A 22951-nucleotide genomic window follows, 5' to 3' on the forward strand; every position below is an offset into this window, starting at 1 on the left:
AAGAAAAAAAGAAAAGAAAGGGAAGGGATGAAGGAACGAAGAGTAGGACGAAGGTAAGAAGGCAGGAGGAGATTGTTTCAGGACAGAGCGGAACCAAAGGAGGCCCTGTGACGGCCGGACTTCCGTGCCTCTTCCATGCAGGGTGTCGGATGCGGGAGGGTCTCAATCCACCTCTTCGATGGTGGGGCCGGAGGAGCCTCCGCCTCCAGCCCCGCCTGCTCCGGGAAAGCCACCGGGCATCCCGCCGGGCATGCCTCCGGCCCCTTGGTAGAGCTTGGTGACGATGGGGTTGCAGACGTTCTGCAGCTCCTTCTGCTGGTGCTCGTACTCCTCCTTCTCGGCCATCTGTAAGAGAGGGGGGGGCAGGAAGACGGGTCAAGGTCTGCCGAGTTCCTTCCAAACGCCCCGCAAGGACCTTGGAGGAAGACCACAACTCAGCTCCTGTGCTCAGTCTTTTAAAGTCCACTCTAATTTGCCAAAAGAAGGACTGAGGCTCAGTGGAACGGCACCTATTGCGCGTGCAGAAGGTCCCCCAGGTTCAATGTAACTGGCATTCCCAGTTAAATGACCTGGGCAGCAGGGTGATGTGAATGCCCAGACCCTGGGAGAGCTGCTGCCCGTCTTAGTAGACAAGGACTACACAAATACTGCAAGAAGTGCATGCAATTAACAAAAATTGTAAGAATCAGTCGACTCTTGTTGATGAACTTCAAGCTGTTTTAAACTTTCTGGTTTTTCAATAGACGAACTTCCCCGGAGTTTTACCGCTCGTTTCGACACATTCTTTCTCAACGCAAAGTGCGTGCACTTCTTGCAGTATTTGTGTAGTCTGTATCTTGGTTATACTGCTGACCCCCCCACCTTCTTCGGCTTAGTAGACAAGACTGACTTTGCTGAACCAAGGCAGCTTCATGTGCCAAAGAGGCTTTGACTGCAACTCACAAGAGGGCATACTGCAGGAGAGCCAGAGCTTTTTTTTTATATGTGTTATAAGCAGAGTTTGGGGTGGGGGGGGAGGTGCCAGAACTCTCAAGAGAGAAATGAAGTTTTCAAGCTGTATACTGAGAACTCGTGAACCTTTAAACGTTTTTTAAAAGAATTTTGTCAAAGAGGTTCTGGAACTCCGTTCCGTCCCATTCCTCCAGAAAAAAGGCCTGAGAAGAGAAGAGTCCCCCCCCCCAAACAAACCTTTTAACACTTGGAATCACTGTTCCCTCTAAACTGAGTTAGTGTGAGCTAGCCCACAGATTTTTAGCCTCCAGCTCACACATTTTTGTCTTAGCTCAGGAAGGATGGCTCCAGAGCAAACTAACTTATGCAGTAGCCAGATTGCTTGCTCACAACTTGAATGCCAGCAGCTCACAAAATAGAATTTTTGCTCACAAGACTCCACAGCTTAGAGGGAACATTGCGAATGTAGAAAGCTTACAAGGAAGCTTTTTAGAAGGGAGGTGGAGAAAGCCTTTCATAAAAAGGTACGAGCCACACAAATGCCACCATTTTACTGGAGATATTTCTTTGGCTTCAAGTTCAAAACCTTTTATTGGCATAGATCAGAATCATACACAGTCGCCATTCAGTTCATGGATTCAACACACATCTTTCCTCATTGTAAGGCAGTTACAGAACTTAGCAACCGCTTCAATAACCGCTATATTTTGTGAAGCCAATAAACGGTACGACATTCTGTCCTTGGATTGCTTGGCATCATTCTTAAGAATATCTTCTAGATAGGCTGCCCGAATGTCATCATACAGACGACAATGGAGGAATTTCTTTGGCTTATGTAAACAGGAAGCCCAAGATTTTGTTTATGCAATACAGAGGTATGAATATGTACATGCATAACACGGCTTGCATGTTTCCTATTAACTGTCTTGGCTCCCCTCTTCCAAAAAAACCCTGGGAAGCTGTAGTTTAAGACACGGCAACTCTTCCCACAGATACGCCCTTTCCTTCTGACACAATGCAGCTCCCAGGAATCCTCCTCCCACAGGAAAGGCAGCTTTCACATCTCAGCCAATCCCGCCAAGAGACTCTGCTTCCAGGAGCCATAGTTAAGTTTGGATGACTTTGCTGCCTTCTAGTGGAACAGCAGGGTACCTTGCATTAACTGGCCCCCTCTGGAAGTGTAAAAAGTAAAGGTAAAGGTTCCCTTGCTCGAAAGCCAGTCGAATCCGACTCTAGGGCTGTGGTGCTCATCTCCGTTTCAAAGCCGAAGAGCCAGCGCTGTCCGAAGACGTTTCCGTGGTCATGTGGCCGGCATGATTAAACACCAAGGTGCACGGAACGCTGTTACCTTCCCAACGAAGTGGTACCTATTTATCTACTTGCAATTTCTTGCTTTCGAGCTGCTAGGTTGGCAGGAGCTGGAACTAGAGATGGGAGCTCACTCCATCATGCGGCACACTCGGGTCTTGAACTGCTGACCTTCCACAGCCTGCAGTTCAGCGTCTTAACCACTTGAGCCACCGCAGCCCCGGGTCTGGAAGTGTACCCAGCCCTAGAAAGCCAAGCCTCGATTCAACAGATGTCTCCTCATTCAACAGGTCCAGTCTTTCCCAAAGCATTACAGTTCTTGGTAGAGGGCAGGAGGAATAAGAATGTCAGCTTCTTCCCAAATGACAATTCCCAGGAGACTTTGGGAGAATCCATAACAGAGAGTCTAAATGGGGATTCCTCCTCTATGGAAGCAAAGAAGAGACTTCTGCTGGCAAACGGCTCTGCGGCTTACCCAGAAGTCGAACACCGCCCTCTGCAAGTTGCTTTGATTCCTTGCATTAAGCGAAGACATGCGAGACTCTGGTTTCGGTCTGTTTCTATTCCACCCTTTCTCCACAGCACTGCCCAGCCTACTTAATGAAGGGTTGCCGGCCCCAAGGTGGACCCTGGAGATCTCACAGAATTGCAACCGATCCCCCTGACTACAGAGATCCAATTCCCCTGGAGGAAATGACTGCTTAGAGGGTAGACTTTATAGTATTACACCCCTGCTGAGGTTTCTCTGCGCCTCAAACTCCACCTTTAAAAATCTCCAGGAGTTGCCCCAAGCTGGAATTAGCAGTGCTAACTTAATGGGCGCATTACAACAAATTTAACAACTGAGTGGCACCTTTAAGACCAAGGAAGTTTTATTCAAGGTATGAGCTTTCATGCAGACCCACAGTTTTTCAAATACAACGGACCTTCTTTCCAACGTTATTTGAAAAAATGTGCTTTGCACATGAAAGCTTACACCTTCAATATAAGTCTGTTCGTCTGACAAAGGTGTCAGTGGACTCTAAACTTGTCCTACTTCTTCCGCCCGACATGGCTGGCCACCTGGATCTAGCTCAACGGGTGCATGTTGGTATAAAATCTTGATTCGAATACAGAATTACTTGAAATGATCCACCTGTTGATATTGTCTCTTGTTAAACACACAAAAGCAAGAGGCTCAGTTAGACCTTAACATGACTAGGTCTGCTCCACCATGAATCCAACCTCTGCCCCCCTCAGCAAACTCACCTGATTCCTGTCAAGCCAGGAAATGACCTCGTTGCACTTGTCCAGGATCTTCTGCTTGTCCTCCGGGGACAGCTTGTCCTTCAGCTTCTCATCCTCGGCTGTGCTCTTCATGTTGAAGGCCAGCGACTCCAGGGAGTTCTTGGCCGCAATCTTCTCCCTCTGGACTTCATCCTCGGCCTTGTACTGCTCCGCCTCCTGGACCATGCGCTCAATCTCCTCTTTGCTGAGGCGGCCTGCGGCAGGAAGGAGCAGCCAATCAGACGCAAAGAACGTGGAAGCGGGACCACACACACACGAGTCAAGGGCCAATGGCTGCCTTCCCCTCCTCTCAACCCGACCTTCAACCTTCCTTACCTTTGTCGTTGGTGATGGTGATCTTGTTCTCCTTGCCCGTGCTCTTGTCCACCGCAGAAACGTTGAGGATACCGTTGGCATCGATGTCAAAGGTCACTTCGATCTGGGGGACGCCCCGGGGAGCGGGCGGGATCCCCGTTAGCTCAAACTTGCCCAGCAAGTTGTTGTCTTTGGTCATGGCACGCTCTCCTTCGTATACCTGTGTGTGTGTGTGGGGGGAAACACCAACAGGTTAGAAAGTAAATGTCGGTGCGGGGATGCCGTACGACAAAGCCGGCTGGAGGACTTTCTCGCACATCTCAGGGTTGCCCGTTTATTCTGAATACAAAGAATGAGGGAAAAGAGCTGTGGAAAAGGATGCTAATAAAGATAATACTACAAGGATAACAAAAATTCAGGAGGCTGAGAAAAGAAGCTAGCAGCCGGCTGGAGTACAAAGCCTAGAGATGTGAAGGCCCGGAAAAAAAACAGGGGAAAAAAACGTCACCCCCCCCCCCCCTTTTTTTTTACAGAACTTTTTTTTTCCAAAAAATTGGAAAAATTGAAAAAAGAAAAAAATTGATTTTTTGATAAAATTTGATACATTTGATAAAAATTGATAAAAATTGATTAAAAAAATGAAGTCCAAAGACGCTAAAGTAAATGGAGATAAAAGTCCAAGAAAACTGAAGAAGGTTCCGGGTAAATCTCAGTGTTTTGATCGTCTGCTTCAGAGATGGACTATAGTTTTTTGCAGTAATAGATTGTATATTGATGTTTCAATTCTCCAAAGATAATTTCCTATACCATCGAGGTTTTAAGCTTGTTTCTAGAGCTCTAGATCTGGGTTGTCGTGACCTGGTTCTGCAGATTCTTAGGATTCTGCAGATTCTTAGGGTTCTGCAGATTCTTAGGAGGCCCTGTTAGAGATGTAAAATTTCCAGAAAGTTTGAAGCGCGGAAAAAACCCCGTTTTTCCCCCGGTTTTTTTCGGGGGGAAACGGAAATTTTTGGAAAAATTGAAAAAAAAATGCTACATTAGCATTTTTTTTGTCTTTTCTAGATTGAAAGTTATTCTGTTACTTGAGGAACATAAAATGTGACTATGGACATTTTTACTCGGCATGAAATTATCACAACTATCACAATGGCATACATCCGAGAGTTCTGAAAGAACTCAAATGTGAACTTGTAGATCTCCTGACAAAGATATGTAATCTTTCCTTAAAATCTGCCTCCATTCCTGAGGATTGGAAGGTAGCTAATGTCACTCCCATCTTTAAAAAGGGTTCCAGAGGAGATCCGGGAAATTACAGGCCAGTCAGTCTGACGTCGATACCGGAAAAATAGGTTTCCCCCCCAAATTTTTCTGGTTTTTTTCTGGGCCTTCACATCTCTAATCCTGTCTGTTCTTCCTTGTTCTGTTCTTGTGCATGTTGGAAGTATTCCTTCAGGCTCAGACGATGGAAAAGGCTTTCTGGGTCTCCACAGACCTGACTCGTCTGTGGGGAGCTGAAGGGAAGGAGATCGCGAGGCCCCTCTGGGACACCGCGTGAAGAACCAACTCTTCTTCCTGTGTGGATCTCTTGCACTAATGTGTGTCACCCTCCCTTGGTGTGGAGCCCTCTCTTCGCGCAAGAAGCCTTTTGGATCAGGGGAAGTCCCCCAGCAGAGGGGAGGGTCCAAACCACGACCTGCAGGTTTCTCTTACCTGGATGAGCACCCCCGGCTGGTTATCCGAATAGGTGGTGAAGGTCTGCGTCTGCTTGGTGGGGATGGTGGTGTTGCGCTTGATCAGGGCCGTCATCACCCCGCCGGCCGTCTCGATGCCCAAGGAGAGAGGCGTCACGTCCAGCAGGAGGAGGTCCTGCACGTTCTCGGACTTGTCCCCACACAAGATGGCGGCCTGGACAGCTGCGGGGGGGGGGGAGGAGAAACAGAAACACCACCTGACAGGGGGGGGGGGGGGGGGAGGAGAAACAGAAACACCAGCCTTTCAAGGTGGGAAGGGTGAGACGTTATTAAACTGACTTGCTTGAGAGATTTCCCTTCCCGCAAAGAACAGGTTGTGAAGGCCTCGGGAGGGATGGGACTCTGTTGGCACACCGAGCACTTGGCATTTCCTGTATGTGCTCTATTTGTATACTCAGATGCAAGAATAAAAATTTTAAGTCGAAAAGACAAAGAAATGGCCCACAGAAACACATCATCGAACGAAATCATCCTGCAGGCGGCATTTTAAGGACTGCCCTGGAGTTTTTAGTCTTGTTTTTACTGGCATCTTGTTTTAATGTCTGTTTTAACTTGGTTTTATTATATGGTATTATTATTATTTACTTAGATCCTAATTGTTGTGAGCCACTCTGAGCCCATTTGGGGGATACAGCGGAACACAAACCTAACAAAATAAATATATATTTTTAAAAAAACTGGGAAAGGCGAGTCGGGGACTGTGGCGTCCTACTTATTGGGGAGATTGTTTCTCCTTTAAAACACAGTGTACCTGAACTTGGTAGATTTCTGCTGCCACCAGGAATTAAAATATCCAAATCCCTCTATTTTGGTAGAATGACCCAGGGTCTGGGCAATTCAGGGGACTACTAGGCCCTGAGAAAGGACTGTTCTGATTGCTGAGATAAGTTTAAACAAAAAATGATTTATTTATAAAAGAACAAAACAGGTATCTGCTTATTTTTGAACTGTTGTTGAAGAAAGGAACTTGTAAATATAACTGGCAAAGCTTGGTGTCACACACAGTCTATCAAACATCAAGATTCCACTCTGACAGGCTAATCGCTCTCTCTCATAGCCACACAGGCTAAACTCTCTGTCTTAGGCACACAAGATAAAGCATTTGTCTTATCCACACAGGACAGACTCAACTTGCTGCTTCGGCCACACAGACTCTCTCTCTCTCATAGCCACACCAGCTCTCTCCTAAACTCTCCACACTTGTCTCTCCAAAAACACAGAATCACCTCAGAGACACCCACATTCTCAGTCATCAGCCAATCACATCACACTTATCTCCCTCTATCAATCTCCTTACATTACTGCAGTCAAACTAAACATTAAAGAAACACACACACACCAAAACATGAAATAATTACAGGGACAATTCCAAAAACTCCACCTGGGTTGCCACAGTCCTGAACAGGAACCGCCTTCGGTTCCTCACGGAGGGAAAGGGAAAAGCTGGTTCTTTCCTTCCCGTGGTTTAAGACTGGCTACAGACAACTAAGGTGGAACTGCGCTCCAGAGTTTTTGCAGAATGGCAACAAGGGCAAGCTGTAATGGGGAGCGATCAGGCAATTCCGGCACCTGGGGGGGTTGTTAGGCGGACTAAAAAAAAGTTGGAACCTTCAGGCATTTCCTATCGACTGCAAACAAAACAGTGTCCGGTCTTCTGATGAAGAGAGCCAGTTTGGTGTCATGGTTAGGAGCGCAGACTCTAATCTGGGAGAGCCAGGCTTGATCCCCCACTCCTCCACATGCAGCTGCTGGTGTGACTTTGGGTCAGTTACAAGTTCTTTCAGAGCTGTTCTCTCAGAACTCTCTCGGCCCCACTGACCTCACAGGGTGTCTGTTGTGGGGAGGGGAAGGGAAAGGGATTGTAAGCTGCTCTGAGACTCTTGAGTGAATGAAGCATGGGGTATAAATCTAATATCTTCTTCTACTAGAATCAGATGGCAATCCAGTGTGTGTGGGGGGGCAGGACTGCCCCCGCTCCACGTCAGAAGCTCTGGTTTGACCCCTGCCACTTTGGTTTCATATACCTCCAACCAGAGCCTTCCCCCAGCTCCACAACTGTGGCATACAAGAGCCACTCTGAGCTACGGCTGGAGACTTACAACAGCCCCCCCAGCTGCTGAAGAAGGGATTATAGTTCACGTGAGATACTCTCAAGCTGCTTTTGCCTCTGGCAAACAAGTCTGTGCATCTCAAAAACAAAACAAACAAACAAAAAACAACCAGCACAATGACTGGAAGCATCAGTGAAAAGTGCTTCTGTGCTCAGCTGTGTTCCCTCTAAGCCGATTGAGTGTGAGCTAGCGCACAGTGTTTTAGCCTCCGGCTCACAGATTTTTGTCTCTGCTCAGAAAGGGATGGCTACAGTCTCCTGAAAAGTTAGCTAAGATATATGTTGGACTCGATGCAAAATGTTGGAAATGCAAGACTCATATAAGTACATACTATCATGTATGGTAGTTATGCAACGAGGTGAGAGCGTACTGGAAAGAGGTACAGAAGGTGATTTGGCAGATTACTAAAAACAAATTCCATTAGATCCTGAAGTATTCTTGCTGAATATTTTTCCTGATGAGTGGAGGAAAAATGAAAAATTCCTAATTTTACACATATTAACAGCAGCCAGGATGGTCCTTGCAAGGGAATGGAAGAGCGAACAGGTACCAACGAAAGGACAACTGATTAGCAAATTGATCGACGTAGCCGAAATGGATAATTTAACTCAAAAAGTTAATGGAAATATGAGTTTAAGATTTAAGAAAGTTTGGGCACCGGTTTATAAATGGATGGAAAAAGGATGACGGGGAGGGAAGAAGAGGTTCTGATTTGGTTGTGTATGTTGGGTATGTGAGGGTTGGTGAGGGTGGTTGGTAGAGGGTCATGTTGTGTGTTATGTGTGCTAAAATCAATAAAAATTATTGTAAAAAAAAAAAAAGGAAGGGATGGCTACAGAGCAAACGAAAGTTATGGCAGCAGCCCAATTGCACAACTTGAATGCTGGTACCTCACAAAGTAGAATTTTTGCTCACAAGCAATGCTCCCTCTAAGCTGTGGAGTCTTGTGAGCAAAAATTCTACTTTGCGAGCTACTGGCTTTATAGTTGTGAGTGAGCGATTTGGCCACTGCATAAATCAGTTTGCTCTGGAGCCATCCTTCCTGAGCTAAGACAAAAATGTGTGAGCCGGAGGTTAAAAAAACTGTAAGCTAGCTCACACTAACTCAGCTTAGAGGGAACACTGCTCACAAGACTCCACAGCTAAGAGTAGCAGTCCTCAACCTGCGGGTTGCGACCCCCTCGGGGTGCGAACCACCCTTTCACAGGGGTCGCCTAAGACCATCGGAAACCACAAATTTTCAATGGTCTTATGATAGCAACGAAAATAATTTTATGGTTGGGGGGTCACCCCAACATGAGGAACTGTATTAAAGGGTCGCGGCATTAGGAAGGTTGAGAACCACTGGCTTAGAGGGAGCATTGGTGCTCAGTGTGGGGAGAGACGCATCTCACGAAAGCACTTTCGGCTCTACAAAGAGGGACTCCATCCAACCTAAAGGAACCGCTGGGAATACACCAAATGACATTGTTAGGGTGTAACCCTCGTCGTTTGTTGAACGCTCATTATTTGCACCTTGGGCAAAAAAACAAACTAACACAAAACCCATTTACCAGGATGAGCACCGACGTGGTGCAGATAGAAGAACGTCCAGTTCGGGTCGTCCCCTGCATTGGCCAAAAAAGCCCACTGGCTGACCCCTGGGCCAACTGCTCTCTCGGCTAAGCCCACCTCAATGGGCTGTCGTGATTGAATGGGGAAGGAAGAACCATCGCTCTCTACAGAACGAGGCTGGGATAAAAACAGTTCTTCCTGGAAGTGGCCGTGGGTCAGAGCACAGAATGCGTCTCTCCGGCCACCCTTAACGCTCTTGGGGTGGTTAGAGAGAAGCCACTGTCTGCCTTCCAGCTAAGCTCTGAATAGGGTTGCCAGGTCTAGGTTGGAAAATACCTGGAGACTTTGGGGGCGGAGCCAGGAGAGGGCACGGTTTGGGGAGGGGAAGGGCCTCAGCATAGTACGATGCCATAGAGTTCCCCCTTCAAAGCGGCCATTTTCTCCAGGGGGGCTGATCTCTGTCGGCTGGGGATCAGTGGTGAAAGCGGGAGATCGCCAGTCCCCACAGGGAGGCTTGGCAACCCTAGCTCTGAATGACAAAACTCCCACAGTAGTCTGTGCTGGGAGAAGAAATGTGGTGCTGAGCACCAGAGCTGGGATCCCCAATCTTTTTTTGAGCCTGTGGGCACCTTTGGAATTTCGACACGGCACAGTAGGGTGCGGCCGCAAAATGGCTGCAGCAGGAAGCGGAGCCATCGATTTGAAACGGCTGCCGCGGCTTACCTTCACTGGCATGATCCTTCTGCGGCGGCTGTTGCCAAAGCAGCTTTATTTATTTTTTTAAATGCGCACAGACAATCAAATCTCCAATGGCCAATCAAAAGGCTTTCTGGCCAAAAGCCCAACCTGACCCCAACCACTTCCCAAAAACACTTGGTGGGCACTGTGACCCCCCCTCCCCCTTGGGATCCACGCTGGGAATCCCTGCACTAGAAGGTGGCCTTTTGGAAGAAGAGGAGATTGGATTTATACCCCGCCCTTCACTACCCGAAGGAGTCTCAGAGCGGCTTACAAGCTCCTCTCCCTTCCCCTCCCCACAACAGACACCCTGTGAGGTAGAAGAAGAAGAAGAGATGGGATTTATACCCCACCATTCATTTCGACGTATTGGACGGGGGCACAGCCGGGCCAGGTTGTGGCGTCGATATTGGTCGTTTCGGTGCTGACGATTGATCTCGATACTGAGATAACCGAGATGACATCGACTGACAATCCCACTCTACTGGGGGAGGTGGTGGAAGGACCCAAGGATATGGGTATCGGCCGATGTCGATCCTCGACGTCATGAGCCGGTAAGGCATTAGAAGACTGGTGACTGGATCGATCAGATCCTGACATGGGTATTTGTTGGGTAAAATCCATGTCGAAGTCAGAGTCGACAAGTTGGTTGTGCTCCGGAGATGAAGCTCGACCTTGACTGTCCAAAACCTTATGGACCTTTAGATTAACGTCCTTAGTAGGTTTTACAGACTTTTTTGTCTCCTTGCCCTTCTTCCGAATCTTGGAAGATGTGGCATCAGGTATCCCCTGCTTCCGGATCTTGGAAGGTACGGGGCTGTTGCTGGTCGACATTGACCTTTTCGGTGCCGAAGCATCGACTGCGACCGTCGACGTCGATGTTCCCGAAGCGGGAATGAGAGTGTCCGGACCCGAAGTCGACATTGAGGCGTGCCCTGATGTGTCTAGCGGTGAAGATGACTGAGGGGAGAGGGCTTTCTCCATCAGGGCCAACTGCAGACGGGCTGCTCTATTTTTCCTGGTTTGATTGGAAAATTTTCGGCAATGTCCGCACGTAGACACACAGTGGGACTCCCCTAGGCAGACGAGACAGAGAGAGTGTCCGTTGGTGGGGGATATCTTAAGAGCACAGGTCTTGCACCGCTTAAAACAACCCCACCGCGAGGCCATAGGCCAGCGGAGGGAAATCCAGCGAGAAACCCGAAGAAAAACACTAACTAATGAAAAAAAAAGAAAAAAAACCCCTAACTACATGATTTTTCTGAAAGTGAAACTGATACTTAGCAGACCGAGGCGAAAGGCGTCCTACCAGCGCGGTGGTCAGAGAAGAGCTGGCGGGATCTGCGTGCCCCTCCTTGGTCATGCGCAGTGGGACCTGCACGTGACCTGGGAGAGGCGCGAAAATCCCTTTTGCTAGCTACCGATACCGAGCAGGGTCAGCGCAGGCGCAGTCTATCCCAAGGGTGTGATGCACAGAGACCACGAAGATCTGCCACTTAAGTCCAAAAGGGCCTTGATGTTCTCGTAGCCTCCCTTTTCTGAAGGACCCCTTCGGGACATCCAGTTAAGTGGCAGGCTTCTCATTCACTCCCGCTCCAAGCCCCAGGGGCTCAGGGACCGTCTCTTTACCTGCCCCGTAGGCCACCGCTTCGTCGGGGTTGATGCTCTTGTTCAGCTCCCTGCCGTTGAAGAAGTCCTGCAGCAGCTTCTGGATCTTGGGGATGCGGGTCGACCCGCCGACCAGCACAATGTCGTGCACCTGGGCCTTGTCCAGCTTGGCGTCGCGGAGGGCCTTCTCCACGGGCTCCAGGGTGCCCCGGAAGAGGTCGGCGTTGAGCTCCTCGAAGCGGGCCCGGGTGATGGAGGTGTAGAAGTCGATGCCCTCGTAGAGGGAGTCGATCTCGATGGAGGCCTGGGTGGAGGAGCTGAGGGTGCGCTTGGCCCGCTCGCAGGCGGTGCGCAGCCGCCGGACGGCCCGCTTGTTGTCCGTGATGTCCTTCTTGTGCTTGCGCTTGAACTCGGCCACAAAGTGGTTCACCATGCGGTTGTCGAAGTCCTCGCCGCCCAGGTGGGTGTCCCCGGCGGTCGACTTCACCTCAAAGATGCCGTCTTCGATGGTCAGGATGGAGACGTCAAAGGTTCCGCCACCCAGGTCGAAGATTAAGACGTTGCGCTCACCACCAACCTGGAACGAGGGGTATTAATCCAGCACGGTCAGGAGGATGGCACTGTACTTGAGATAAACCAGGCCTCAAACACCTCCGCGCCCTGCACTGACGTGATTTCTGTACAATCATTGGTGTGCAGAGGCGTAAAGAAGAAAAGAGGGACAGACAGTTCCCTGGCCCCAAGAGGCATACAATCTAGAACAGGGGCTGCCAACCTTTTTGAGCCTGTGGGCCCTTTTGGAGTTCGGACACAGCTACATGGCCGCAGCCGCAAAATGGCTGCCGGGGGTGAAGCCAGCCACAAAATGGCCGCCATAGTATACCTTCAGTTACACAGTGAAGTTCCTTGAGCTATGGGAGCAGGTGCCGCCACCAAAGCAGTGCTTCTAAAAATTTGCACAGCCAATCAAATGTCCCATACCAATCAGAAGCCTTGCTGGGTAAGACCCCCACCTGGCCCTGCCTACTTTCTAAAAATGCTAAGTGGGCATCAAGAAAGGTATGAACCGGTGACACGTTGGGGACCCCTGATCTAGAAGCTACAGATGTTAACACATCCCATTTGTGAACAGCAGACCCCAAAGTATAAACAGTCAAACAAGCTGTCAATGCAATGAATAACGTCTACTCATTGCCTCTGAAAACACTTTGGATCCAGACAGATGCTCCTGTGATATTTGCTTTAGAAAGGTTTTGTGATCTGCGCCTGGCTGATTTGGTTATTGCTCTTGTTGAAAGCAGACACATCCGTAAGAGCTTGAAGTTTACTGCTCTGTACGGGATATTTCCCGAGCGAGAACTCAATCTGTAACGTTGAAAACGATCCGGAAACAATGTTGAATAGGTTTCTCCTTGTGATGATTTACTGGAACTGTAGAATTGTTAATTGTATACATTTCAAACAGGTATTTATCCGCTGCATTAAAAAGAACAGAATTCTCTTTATGACTTATTGAAACTATTGTCTACGTGCTTCGAATAGACATCATTCATTGCATTTACAAGTTGTTTGACTGTTGATACTCTGGGGTCTGATGTTCACGGTTGTTGTTTTTTTTATTCTGGCCGCAACATTAGACCATGTTTATCCTTGTTTATAACATATCTCAATCAACATGTACACACCGGAGCAGGAGAGGAAATCCGCACCCTACTGAGCCAGAAAGATAACAAGCTTTGACCTTGATTTGGCTGTCATTAAAAACCCCTGGAGAACCCTAGGATCCGCCGTTTTCACCCACGCTGTTTAGTAGGATCGGCCCTATCCTTCCTCCTCACCTTTTTATCCAGCCCGTAGGCGATGGCCGCAGCTGTAGGCTCATTGATGATGCGAAGTACATTGAGACCTGCAATGGTACCGGCGTCCTTGGTGGCCTGCCGCTGGGAGTCGTTGAAGTAGGCCGGGACCGTAATGACAGCATTTGTGATACTCTGGGGAGGGGCGGAAGAGGGGAACAAAGGGAGTCAGTATGAATTAAGGCTAACTTGCTGGCTTCATGTTGCGTGGGGGGGGGGGCACCCTCGTTTTAGAAGAAGAAGAGAAGAGATTGGATTTATACCCCGCCCTTCACTACCCAAAGGTGTCTCAGAGCGGCTTACAAACTCCTTTCCCTTCCCCCCCCCCACAACAGACACCCTGTGAAGTAGGTGGGGCTGAGAGAGCTCTGACAGAAACTGCTCTTTTTCAAGAACACCTCTGACAGAACTATGGCTTGCCCAAGGTCATCCAGCCAGGTGCAAGTGGAGGAGTGGGGAATCAAACCCGGTTCTCCCAGATTAGAGTCCGCGCACTTAACCACTACACCAAACTGGTAGTTAGTAATACCAGACAAATGTCCTCCTCTCCACGACATCCCGGTGATGTCTGGTTCTTCAAATCCACCCACCCTGGCCCTCATAGGCCAGTCTCCCAAGCCAACTATTTCCTCAGCGCCCTAGAACCGCTTTCTCTTCCTTCAAGTCGCATCCTTTCCCGTTAAGCCTTTAACATAACCCCCAAAGCTCTGCTCCATCACCCCTGGACTCTCCCCCTCACCCACTCCTGCTAAGATTCGGGACAGAGATGAGTCAGCCTCGCTTACAAAACTCTAAAGCACAAGAGACGTGGGTGAGGCTTCCTATGAACCTCTCCCATGATGCACAGCGGTGACAGATTCCAGCCACCCAAGCAGAGTGTCCCTTTGCTACACCCACCTTCCCCAAGTAGGCCTCGGCGATCTCCTTCATCTTGGTGAGAACCATAGAGGAGATCTCTTCAGCGTAGAAGCTCTTTTGCTCGCCTTTGTACTCCACCTGCACTTTGGGCCGGCCCCCGTCGTTGATCACCTGGAAAGGCCAGTGCTTCATGTCGGAGTGGACCACGGGGTCGTCGAAGCGGCGGCCGATCAGGCGCTTGGCATCTGGGAAGAGGAGACACGGGAAGGAGTCAAGGGAACAGAGTCCACCAGAAGTATAAACAGTCAGCAAGGGGGCAGCGTAGCCCAGTGGTTAGAGCATACGCCAGAGGGATCAGAATTCAAATCTTGCACTCTGTGTTGTTCACAGGGGCCCGTCGCCCTTTTAGCATAATCAAATCCACAGGGTTGGGTGTGAGGATAAAAATAAGGAAGGGACAAACAAGTTCACCTTGCCAGATAGTGGTGGTGGGGCTAACCCAAGACAGACACAGACACACACACAGTTTCCCACGATAGATATCCAGGAACTGGCGTCATTCAACACTAAATTTATAGCAGCCACTAGCAACATCGGTGTGAAGATGTTTGCTTACGAGTTGGCGGATATCTCAGACCGGAGTGGGGGAACGGGACACACAAATCTTGGAAGAATTTTGGAAACTACGTGCTGGAAATCCGTAATTCGATCCCCCAATGGCTATTTTTCCCTTAAAAAGCAGCCGGTGGGAAAGACTCCCCTGCCTCAGTTGTTTCCCAAGACCAGCTCCCTCAGACTGCTGGTTAGCCCGAAGGAGGGGCAAGACAAAACGGGAGACAAAACGGGCACACCTTTCCCGACTGGGGCTCGAAGCGGCTGTAAAAAGGTAAAGGTAAAGGTTCCCTTGCTCGAAAGCCAGTCGAATCCGACTATAGGGTTGCGGTGCTCATCTCAGTTTCAAAGCTGAAGAGCCAGCGCTGTCCGAAGACGTTTCCGTGGTCATGTGGCCGCTGGCCGGCATGACTAAACACCAAGGCGCACGGAACGCTGTTCCCTTCCCACCAAAGTGGTACCTATTTGTCTACTTGCAATTTCTTGCTTTCGAACTGCTAGGTTGGCAGGAGCTGGAACTAGAGACGGGAGCTCACTCCGTCATGCGGCACCCGGGTCTTGAACTGCTGGACTACCGACCTTCCACAGCCTGCAGTTCAGCGTCTTTACCACTTGAGACTGGGGCAATTTTGAGCAGGGAAGCGGTGAGGGAGTACCTGACAGGCCTCTGTTTATGGTATGTTCCCCCCTCAGCTTATTGAGGCTAGATGCCACAGTAGCCAAAACCTGACTAGACTCTCCGCTTCAACACAATTTGGACATTTCCGCTCGCCTCCCTCAGAACATGATCCTTGGCCCTGTCACAGAATCGTAAATATTCACCACTCTGAGGTGGGATTGAGGCCCCTTCCTTCACCAGAGGAATTCCTGTACTCTCCCCTCCCCACCGCTCAGAAACAGAAGGAATGCTGCTCCCCCCGCCCCACCGGCTCTTTACCAAAAACGGTGTTGGTGGGATTCATGGCCACTTGGTTCTTGGCAGCGTCACCGATGAGGCGCTCCGTGTCCGTGAAGGCGACGTAGCTGGGGGTGGTGCGGTTGCCCTGGTCGTTGGCGATGATCTCCACTTTGCCATGCTGGAAGACGCCCACGCAGGAGTAGGTGGTCCCCAGATCAATGCCGACGGCTGGACCCTTGGACATTTTGGCTGGAAGAGGAGACAGGGGACATTCAGACAAGACCCAGGACACGTTGCGCTGGTGGCCAGTGTTCCCTCTAAGCTGAGTTAGTGTGAGCCAGCTCACAGTTTTTTAGCCTCCGGCTCACAGATTTCTGTCTTTGCTCAGGATTTTAGTCTCCGGGTCACACATTTTTGTCTTTGCTAGAGATGTGAAGGCCTGGAAAAAAACCAGAAAAATTCGGGGAAAAGACGGTTTTTTCCCGATTTTTTCTTGAAGCCTTTTTTGTTTTTTTCCGAAAAATTGGAAGAATTGAAAAAAGAAAAGAAAAAAAATTGATTATGGAACCTTTTATTTTAACATGATGAATAAAATATTTTAAGACAAGGTGTTCAAATATTTTCCAAATCATATAAATATATATATGTGTGTGTGTGTGTGTGTGTGTGTGTATATATATGTTATCAAAATGATCTAATTTCTGTGCACCAAGGACAAGCAAGTCCTAGGTTACAAACTGAACTCTCCAATGCAAGAACAAGATGCATTTCTTCCTTTAGGAGGTGCTATTGTCAGAAGAAAATAAAAGGGTTTCAATATTGTTTTTGCATGTGGGTGGGTATTCTGTTTGTAATAATTGTTTGGATACACGATATTTTTTAATATGCTAGTTGTGATAATTTCATGCCAAGTAAAAATGTCCATAGTCATATTTTATGTTTCTAAAGTAACAGAATGACTATCAATCTAGAAAAGACAAAAGAAATGCTAATGTAGCATTTCTTTCAATCTTCCTGAAAATTTCCGTCTTTTTCCGGAAAAACCTGGGGAAAACACGGGTTTTTTTCCGAGCTTCAAAATTTCCGGAAATTTTACATCTCTAGTCTTAGCTCAGGAAGGGTGGCTCCAGAGCAAACTAATTGATGCAGTAGTCCAATCACTCACTGACAATTTTAACGCCAGTAGCTCACAAAGTAGGATTTTTGCTCACAGGACTACACAGACTTAGAGGGAGCGTTGCACATCACCCCCTACATTTCCAAGATGGAAATTAAAAAGAGAACAAGATTCCAGCATGCATTTTCTTTCACAGCAAAGTGACCACCATTTGGTTGACGCTTCATTTCCTTCTCCTCTAATGGTTGTTTTCCTGGTGCAATCGGGTTTTATTGCATTGTTAATTGTATGCGTTATACTGATCTGTATTACACATTAAAAAATAATCCTAAACAAGATTCCAGCATGCATTTTCTTTCACAGCAAAGTGACCACCATTTGGTTGAAGCTTCATTTCCTTCTCCTCTAATGGTTGTTTTCCTGGTGCAATCGGGTTTTATTGCATTGTTAACTGTATGCGTTATACTGATCTGTATTACACATTAAAAAATAATCCTGTACTTTGCCTCCAGATGATTAATGACGTAAACCTTAAACTGCTGCCCAAGCACTTAGCCAAAGAGAAGAAAACAACTTGCTGCGGTCTCAAAAGCTCGAACTCAGCAGCAAAGGATAACAGCACTTATTACACCTCCTAAATTAAATTCTGAGACTTCAATACTTGATATACCATGTATAGCACATTGTCGATCGCCCCCTGCTGGAAGGTTCTGAGATGGCACCTTCAGCTGTTTGTAAGAGGCTGGAAAAAGCCATATAAGGGGGGGGGGGGGAAAAACCCCACAGAAAAATTACAGAACAAGAGGAGAGGGCTGAGAAGAGCCTGGGGGCAAAGAGAAGCAGTGGTGTGTGAATCCTGTCATAAATCCTTCAAGGAGCTTAGCAACCTGATCTCAATTGCCAAAGGGCAAGCATGCTAGACTCCCTTCAGCTCAAGAATGGTGAGTCTCTTTAAGGAGTTCCTGTAAAAACGTGTGAATCCTGTCATAAATCTTTCAAGGAGCTTAGCAACCAGATCTCAATTGCCAAAGGGAAAGCATGCTAGACACCCTTCAGCTCAAGAATGGCGAGTCTCTTTAAGGGGTTCCTTTGAAAAACAAAGATTCTGGAGGGGGCAGCATGCCCCGAGGATTAATACTAGAAGAAGAAAAAAATGGTGTTCAGCAATAATTCTCGCTTTCCTTTCATCATAACAGTTATATAATAAAATTATACATTAGAAGTGTAAAGACATAAATTGACAAATAATAATAAATAAGATGGGCCTTTGGCCTGATCCAACATTGGCATCTCTTATGTTCTTATGTTAAAGATTCCGGAGGGGGCAGCATGCCCCGAAGATTAATACTAGAAGAAGAAGAAAATGGTGTTCAGCAATAATTCTTGCTTTCCTTTCATCGTAACAGTTATGTAATAAAATTTTACATTAGAAGTGTAAAGAAATAAATTGACAAATAATAATAAATAACAACTGAAACAAAATCAGTTTTGGGGTCAAGGTTTTTTTAAAGAAAAACAAAAGATGTATTGATATATTTTCAGAACGTAGAACTAAGTTTTTGTGAACTTTCCCAAGTGGATTATAAAGATAGGACAATAGATATATTATAAATCAATCCAATTTGGGCATATTGTAGGTGTCTATGATAAAACAGTTTGAATGTTATTCCTTCCTTTGTTATGATGCTTTGTATAAACTTGGATTATGGGAATTATAAGCAAAATAAAATATATATAAAGTAAAAGGTAAAGGTTCCCTTGCTCGAAAGCCAGTCGAATCCGACTCTAGGGTTGCGGTGCTCATCTCCGTTTCAAAGCCAAAGAGCCAGCGCTGTCCAAAGACATTTCCGTGGTCATGTGGCCGGCATGACTAAACACCAAGGCGCACGGAACGCTGTTCCCTTCCCACTGAAGTGGTACCTATTTATCTACTTGCAATTTCTTGCTTTCAAACTGCTAGGTTGGCAGGAGAATATATACATACATACATACATACATATATATCAATCACTTCTGCAGACGGCTTGCTGTCAAAGCCAGGACTTAAGACAGCCAGCTTGGTTTGTGTAGGGGTTATGCTAAGATCTGGGAGACCCAGGTTCGAATGCCCCCCCACTCACCCATGGAAGCTCACCGGGTGACATTGGATCACACACTCTCAAGCCTAGTGTACCTTACAAGGTTGGTGGGAAGATAAAAAAGAGGGGGGAGGAATGTTGCAAGCCACATTGGGGGAGAAAGAATGGGGGGTATAAACAAAATAAACCATCTTCTTGGGCGATGGAGGAGTAGATTAAGCATTCCAGTGGCTCCCTGCCATGAAAACAGGAGATTCCAAAATAGCTCATTTAAGACAAGAGAACCAGTATCACCCTAGAAGTAGGGTAATCCTCTGTGCCAGGTCAGCACAACAGACCACGCAAGCTTACAACACCCTAGCGGAGTATTGGAAACATACATACATAATCCTAACAGGTTTAGAAAAATATTTCTGACACCCAGTTGCCAGCATGCTGCCAGTTTGGTGTAGTAGTTAGGAGTGCGGACGCTAATATGGGAGAACCCGTTTTCATTCCCCACGCCTTCACATGCAGCTGCTGGTGTGGCCGGGGGTCACTCACAAGTTCTATCAGAGCTGTTCTCTCAAGAGAGCTCTCTCAGCCCCCCCAACCTCACAGGGTGTCTGTTGTGGGAAGGGAAAGGGACCATAAGCCACTCTTCGGGTAGTGAAGGGTGTGGGAGAAATCCAATCTCTTCTTCATACTGACCACTCACAATTCAATGTCTAGTCAGCTCCCCAGTTAAAGGAAATAAATCTACCCTTGGGCTCTGAATGACGCATTGAAAGCAGGAAGGGCACATCACCCCACAATGGTGTGGGGTGGAACATAAAAAGGATTTCAAAAGGCCAGCCACAGCCTAGGAGAAGAGAGTCCTGGAACATGTAGGATTCCAGCCCAAACTGTAGAAAGCACGCTAGGAAACCCCTAACTCACCCACCCCCACCCCCAATGCAGTTGCAATGAACTCTGCACGTGATCAGGGGCTCTTCGCAAACCAGCATGACACTACAAATAGTCCCAAACTCCGCAGGATAGGGAGGAGAGCTCAGGTTCTCAGACTAGATCTTTGGAAAAGGGGAAATTAAAGATCTGGGGCTGGATGCAGAACCGCCACATAATGGGGGGGGGACACTTGTGCCACCCCCTGTGCCAGAGCTGCCTTTTGCATTAGCTAGCATTCATCTTAAAGAACAGCCCCTCTCCAAATTGCATGACGTTTTGGGGAGAGGCTGAGCATCGGCTGAAATTAAGCCCTGGAGCAAGCCCACGCGCACGCAGGTCCTCCCTTGCAAAAAAGGGTGCCAGATCACTGCATCCTCGCTTCGGGGAGGGCAGGCAAAGGGAAGTCCCTGGCAGAGTCTCAAATCTGAAGGGCACAGCTGTTGCCCGCGGTAAGAGCTGCCAGCCCCACACGGGCGGCTCTGCCCATGTCAGGAACAGCCACAGGGCAAAGGGGGCGGAGACAGCCTCCGGTGGGCGGTGCGACCTTCCCCGAGCAGAGTCCGATGGCACGCTTCTCCCCCTCCCTCCCCCTCTCCCGAATTTTCTAGAACTTCTGCAGAGGGCTCCCGAGAAACCCTGCAGCGGGCACACCAAAAGGATGCCCCCCTCCCCACCAGCGTAACTACATCCAACCCTCCCTCTCGTGCCCAACCTAGGGTCCCAGGCAATGTTCCCTCTAATCTGTAGAGTCTTGTGAGCAAAAATTCTACTTTGTGAGCTACCGGCATTAAAGTTGTGAGCAGGTGATTTGGCTACTGCATAAATTAGTGTGTTCTGGAGCCCTCCTTCCTGAGCAGAGACAGAAATGTGTGAGCCGGAGGCTAAAAAACTGTTAGCTAGCTCACACTAACTCAGCTTAGAGGGAACACTGGTCCCAGGGCTGAACCCACTAGAGCCCACCGCTGGCCCAAACCTAAAAAGAGAACCCAGGCGTCCTAACTAACCCCTCCGCTCACCTAACTACCCTCAATTTCAGCACCCCTGGTTGCAAGAGAAAGTGGCACAACTCCCTTTGAGGCCCTGTTGTTTTTTACGCCAGAACTTTCTGGAATGCAGGAGTTCATCTCTAGGATAGGGAGGGGTGCCTCTCTGAACGTAGTAGTATTTCCCCCTGAACAGTGGGAAAGACCAACAGCTGCTTCGGTTCTGCAGTTTCCTGCTGGGTTTTCGCCCCAGCTCCTTTTGGTTCCAATGTCAAAGAGTTTCTAAATTGCTGTCTCTCCAGGGGATGGGGGAGACAGTTTATCTGCATTCACCCCTTATTTCTGAAGGCTGCTTTTAAGGCAGAAATAAAAGAGGGAGATTTTTAAAAGGGGAAATCGAGTTAGAAAGAGATTTGGTTCACACACACACACACACTGCAGCCCAGTAAAGACTCAACGTTCAGGGGGTGGGGAGAATCTAAACAAGCCACACACACACACCCTCCAGAGAATCAAACTCTTCTCCCCCTATCAATGCCAACGGTGGTGGGGGGGCATCTAACACTACAGCCCCCTCTTGAATGAACCACAACTGCAGAACGAGACCACTCCACAGAGAAGCCACCCACCACCACCAGGGAAGAGGCCAGCTTCCTTCCACCCCCTTGAACTGAACTAAACCCCCCCCCCAGCTCTGCCCCCAGTTGCCAACTTTTTATCCGGACTCGCTGTCCTTTTAAGCAACAACTTGTTGGCAGAGATCAGCAGGGGGGAGAAAAGAAAGTTCTTCCCTGTAGGAGAAGCCCAGTCTCGTTTTCATTCACACAAGCAGCTGCTTCGGAAAGCACAAGAGCAGCAGGGCCTGCGGTCAGTTGGCAACCCTACCAGGACACACTTAAAGGCAATAAATAAAGGAAGGGCTATTTCCTGCCTGGCTTCCCGACTGACAGCCAGACGTGAGTAGAAAGGCGCGTCCGCTCTCATAAGACTTGGAAGTGCGCAACATGTTTAGTGGCACCTTTTTATCCTTTGGGGCGGGGTGAGTTCCAGCAGGCAAACGCCAGTCATTTCTCTGCCCGCAAAAGGTTAAGGGCCCGCCACTGCGAAAGCCCCTTTTGGAATGGGACCCCCCCCTCGCCTTTTTGTCCCACTGTCGGCTGCCAAGGGGGACGACACCCGACGGGGATTTTTCCACTCCAAACTGACCATCAGGAGGGTCAAACTCGAGAGCGCGTAAATACAATTCGCCTATTTGGGACAGGCAGAAGTCGACGCGAACCCAGACCGTCCGGGCTCCGCACGATTCGCACCCACCCCTAATTAAGACACGTTAACACACTCCATTCATTGGCGCTTTCGTGCCTGGGCGCGCACAGAACTGCAGCCGGAGAACTACGCTAGTATTTGTTGCTGTTGTAGCATATTGGACACCATATATATACACACACACACACACTACGCTAGTATACTCGGAAGAAAAGCAAAACCCACTTACGCACTTTGCAGCCAAACTCCTTCTTGATCCGGCTGTGTGGCATAAGGAAAGGGGTCCCAGCATCCCCCAACTCTCCAGGGGCCACCCCCCGCGAGCAGTTGGTCTCCTTGAGAGCAGGATCCACCCACCCACCCCGTCAACCCCTCTGAAACGGTTATTCATTTGCCAAACCAAGAAGTGTGCCAGTAAATCCAACCACAAACCCAGTAAATCCAACCGCTCAGTGGTTTGGGATATTGTCCCAATCGCGGGCGCTGCGCATGAAACGCCCTCCGCACTATGCTCAGAGACGCTCTTGGCGAGCCAGAATTCTTTCCTGAACCCGTCGTCATTCCGAACGGAGACGAACCCCCTCCCCAAACGTTCACAGCCAAAAAACATGAAACATCAACCCTAGCTGCAGAAACGAGCTGCTGAGCCCCCGCCATTCCTCCTCCCGATCCGGAGCAAGCCTCTCCCGTGTAAACGCCAAATCCGTGCATCTGTAAACAACTACGCGGGGACCGCAACTTCGGATCCGGATAG

General features: G+C 48.5%; 1 protein-coding gene across 1 annotated transcript; it reads right to left on the reverse strand.

Moving 5' to 3' along the window:
- Positions 1 to 35: 35 nt before the first annotated feature.
- LOC107115689 (heat shock cognate 71 kDa protein-like) lies at positions 36 to 22443 on the reverse strand. Its single transcript, XM_015417447.1, has 9 exons — positions 22427 to 22443; positions 15866 to 16075; positions 14356 to 14561; positions 13441 to 13593; positions 11624 to 12179; positions 5551 to 5753; positions 3862 to 4060; positions 3508 to 3740; positions 36 to 345 (listed from the first exon to the last, which is right to left on the reverse strand). The coding sequence occupies exons 2-9, from the start codon at positions 16068 to 16070 to the stop codon at positions 163 to 165; spliced, it is 1938 nt and encodes a 645-aa protein (XP_015272933.1). The 5' UTR covers positions 16071 to 16075; positions 22427 to 22443; the 3' UTR covers positions 36 to 162.
- Positions 22444 to 22951: the final 508 nt, after the last annotated feature.

Source organism: Gekko japonicus, unplaced genomic scaffold (assembly GCF_001447785.1).
Source record: "Gekko japonicus isolate JY-2015 unplaced genomic scaffold, Gekko_japonicus_V1.1 scaffold2860, whole genome shotgun sequence".
NCBI classification, from domain to species: domain Eukaryota; kingdom Metazoa; phylum Chordata; class Lepidosauria; order Squamata; family Gekkonidae; genus Gekko; species Gekko japonicus.

Coding starts and splice junctions, on each gene's coding strand:
- LOC107115689 (XM_015417447.1), bottom strand. CDS start 16,070: ATGTCCAAGGGTCCAGCCGTCGGCATTGATCTGGGGACCACCTACTCC. Junction 12,180..13,440: donor CCTACGGGCTGGATAAAAAG/GTGAGGAGGAAG, acceptor CCCTCGTTCCAG/GTTGGTGGTGAGCGCAACGT. Junction 3,741..3,861: donor CACCATCACCAACGACAAAG/GTAAGGAAGGTT, acceptor TTCCTGCCGCAG/GCCGCCTCAGCAAAGAGGAG.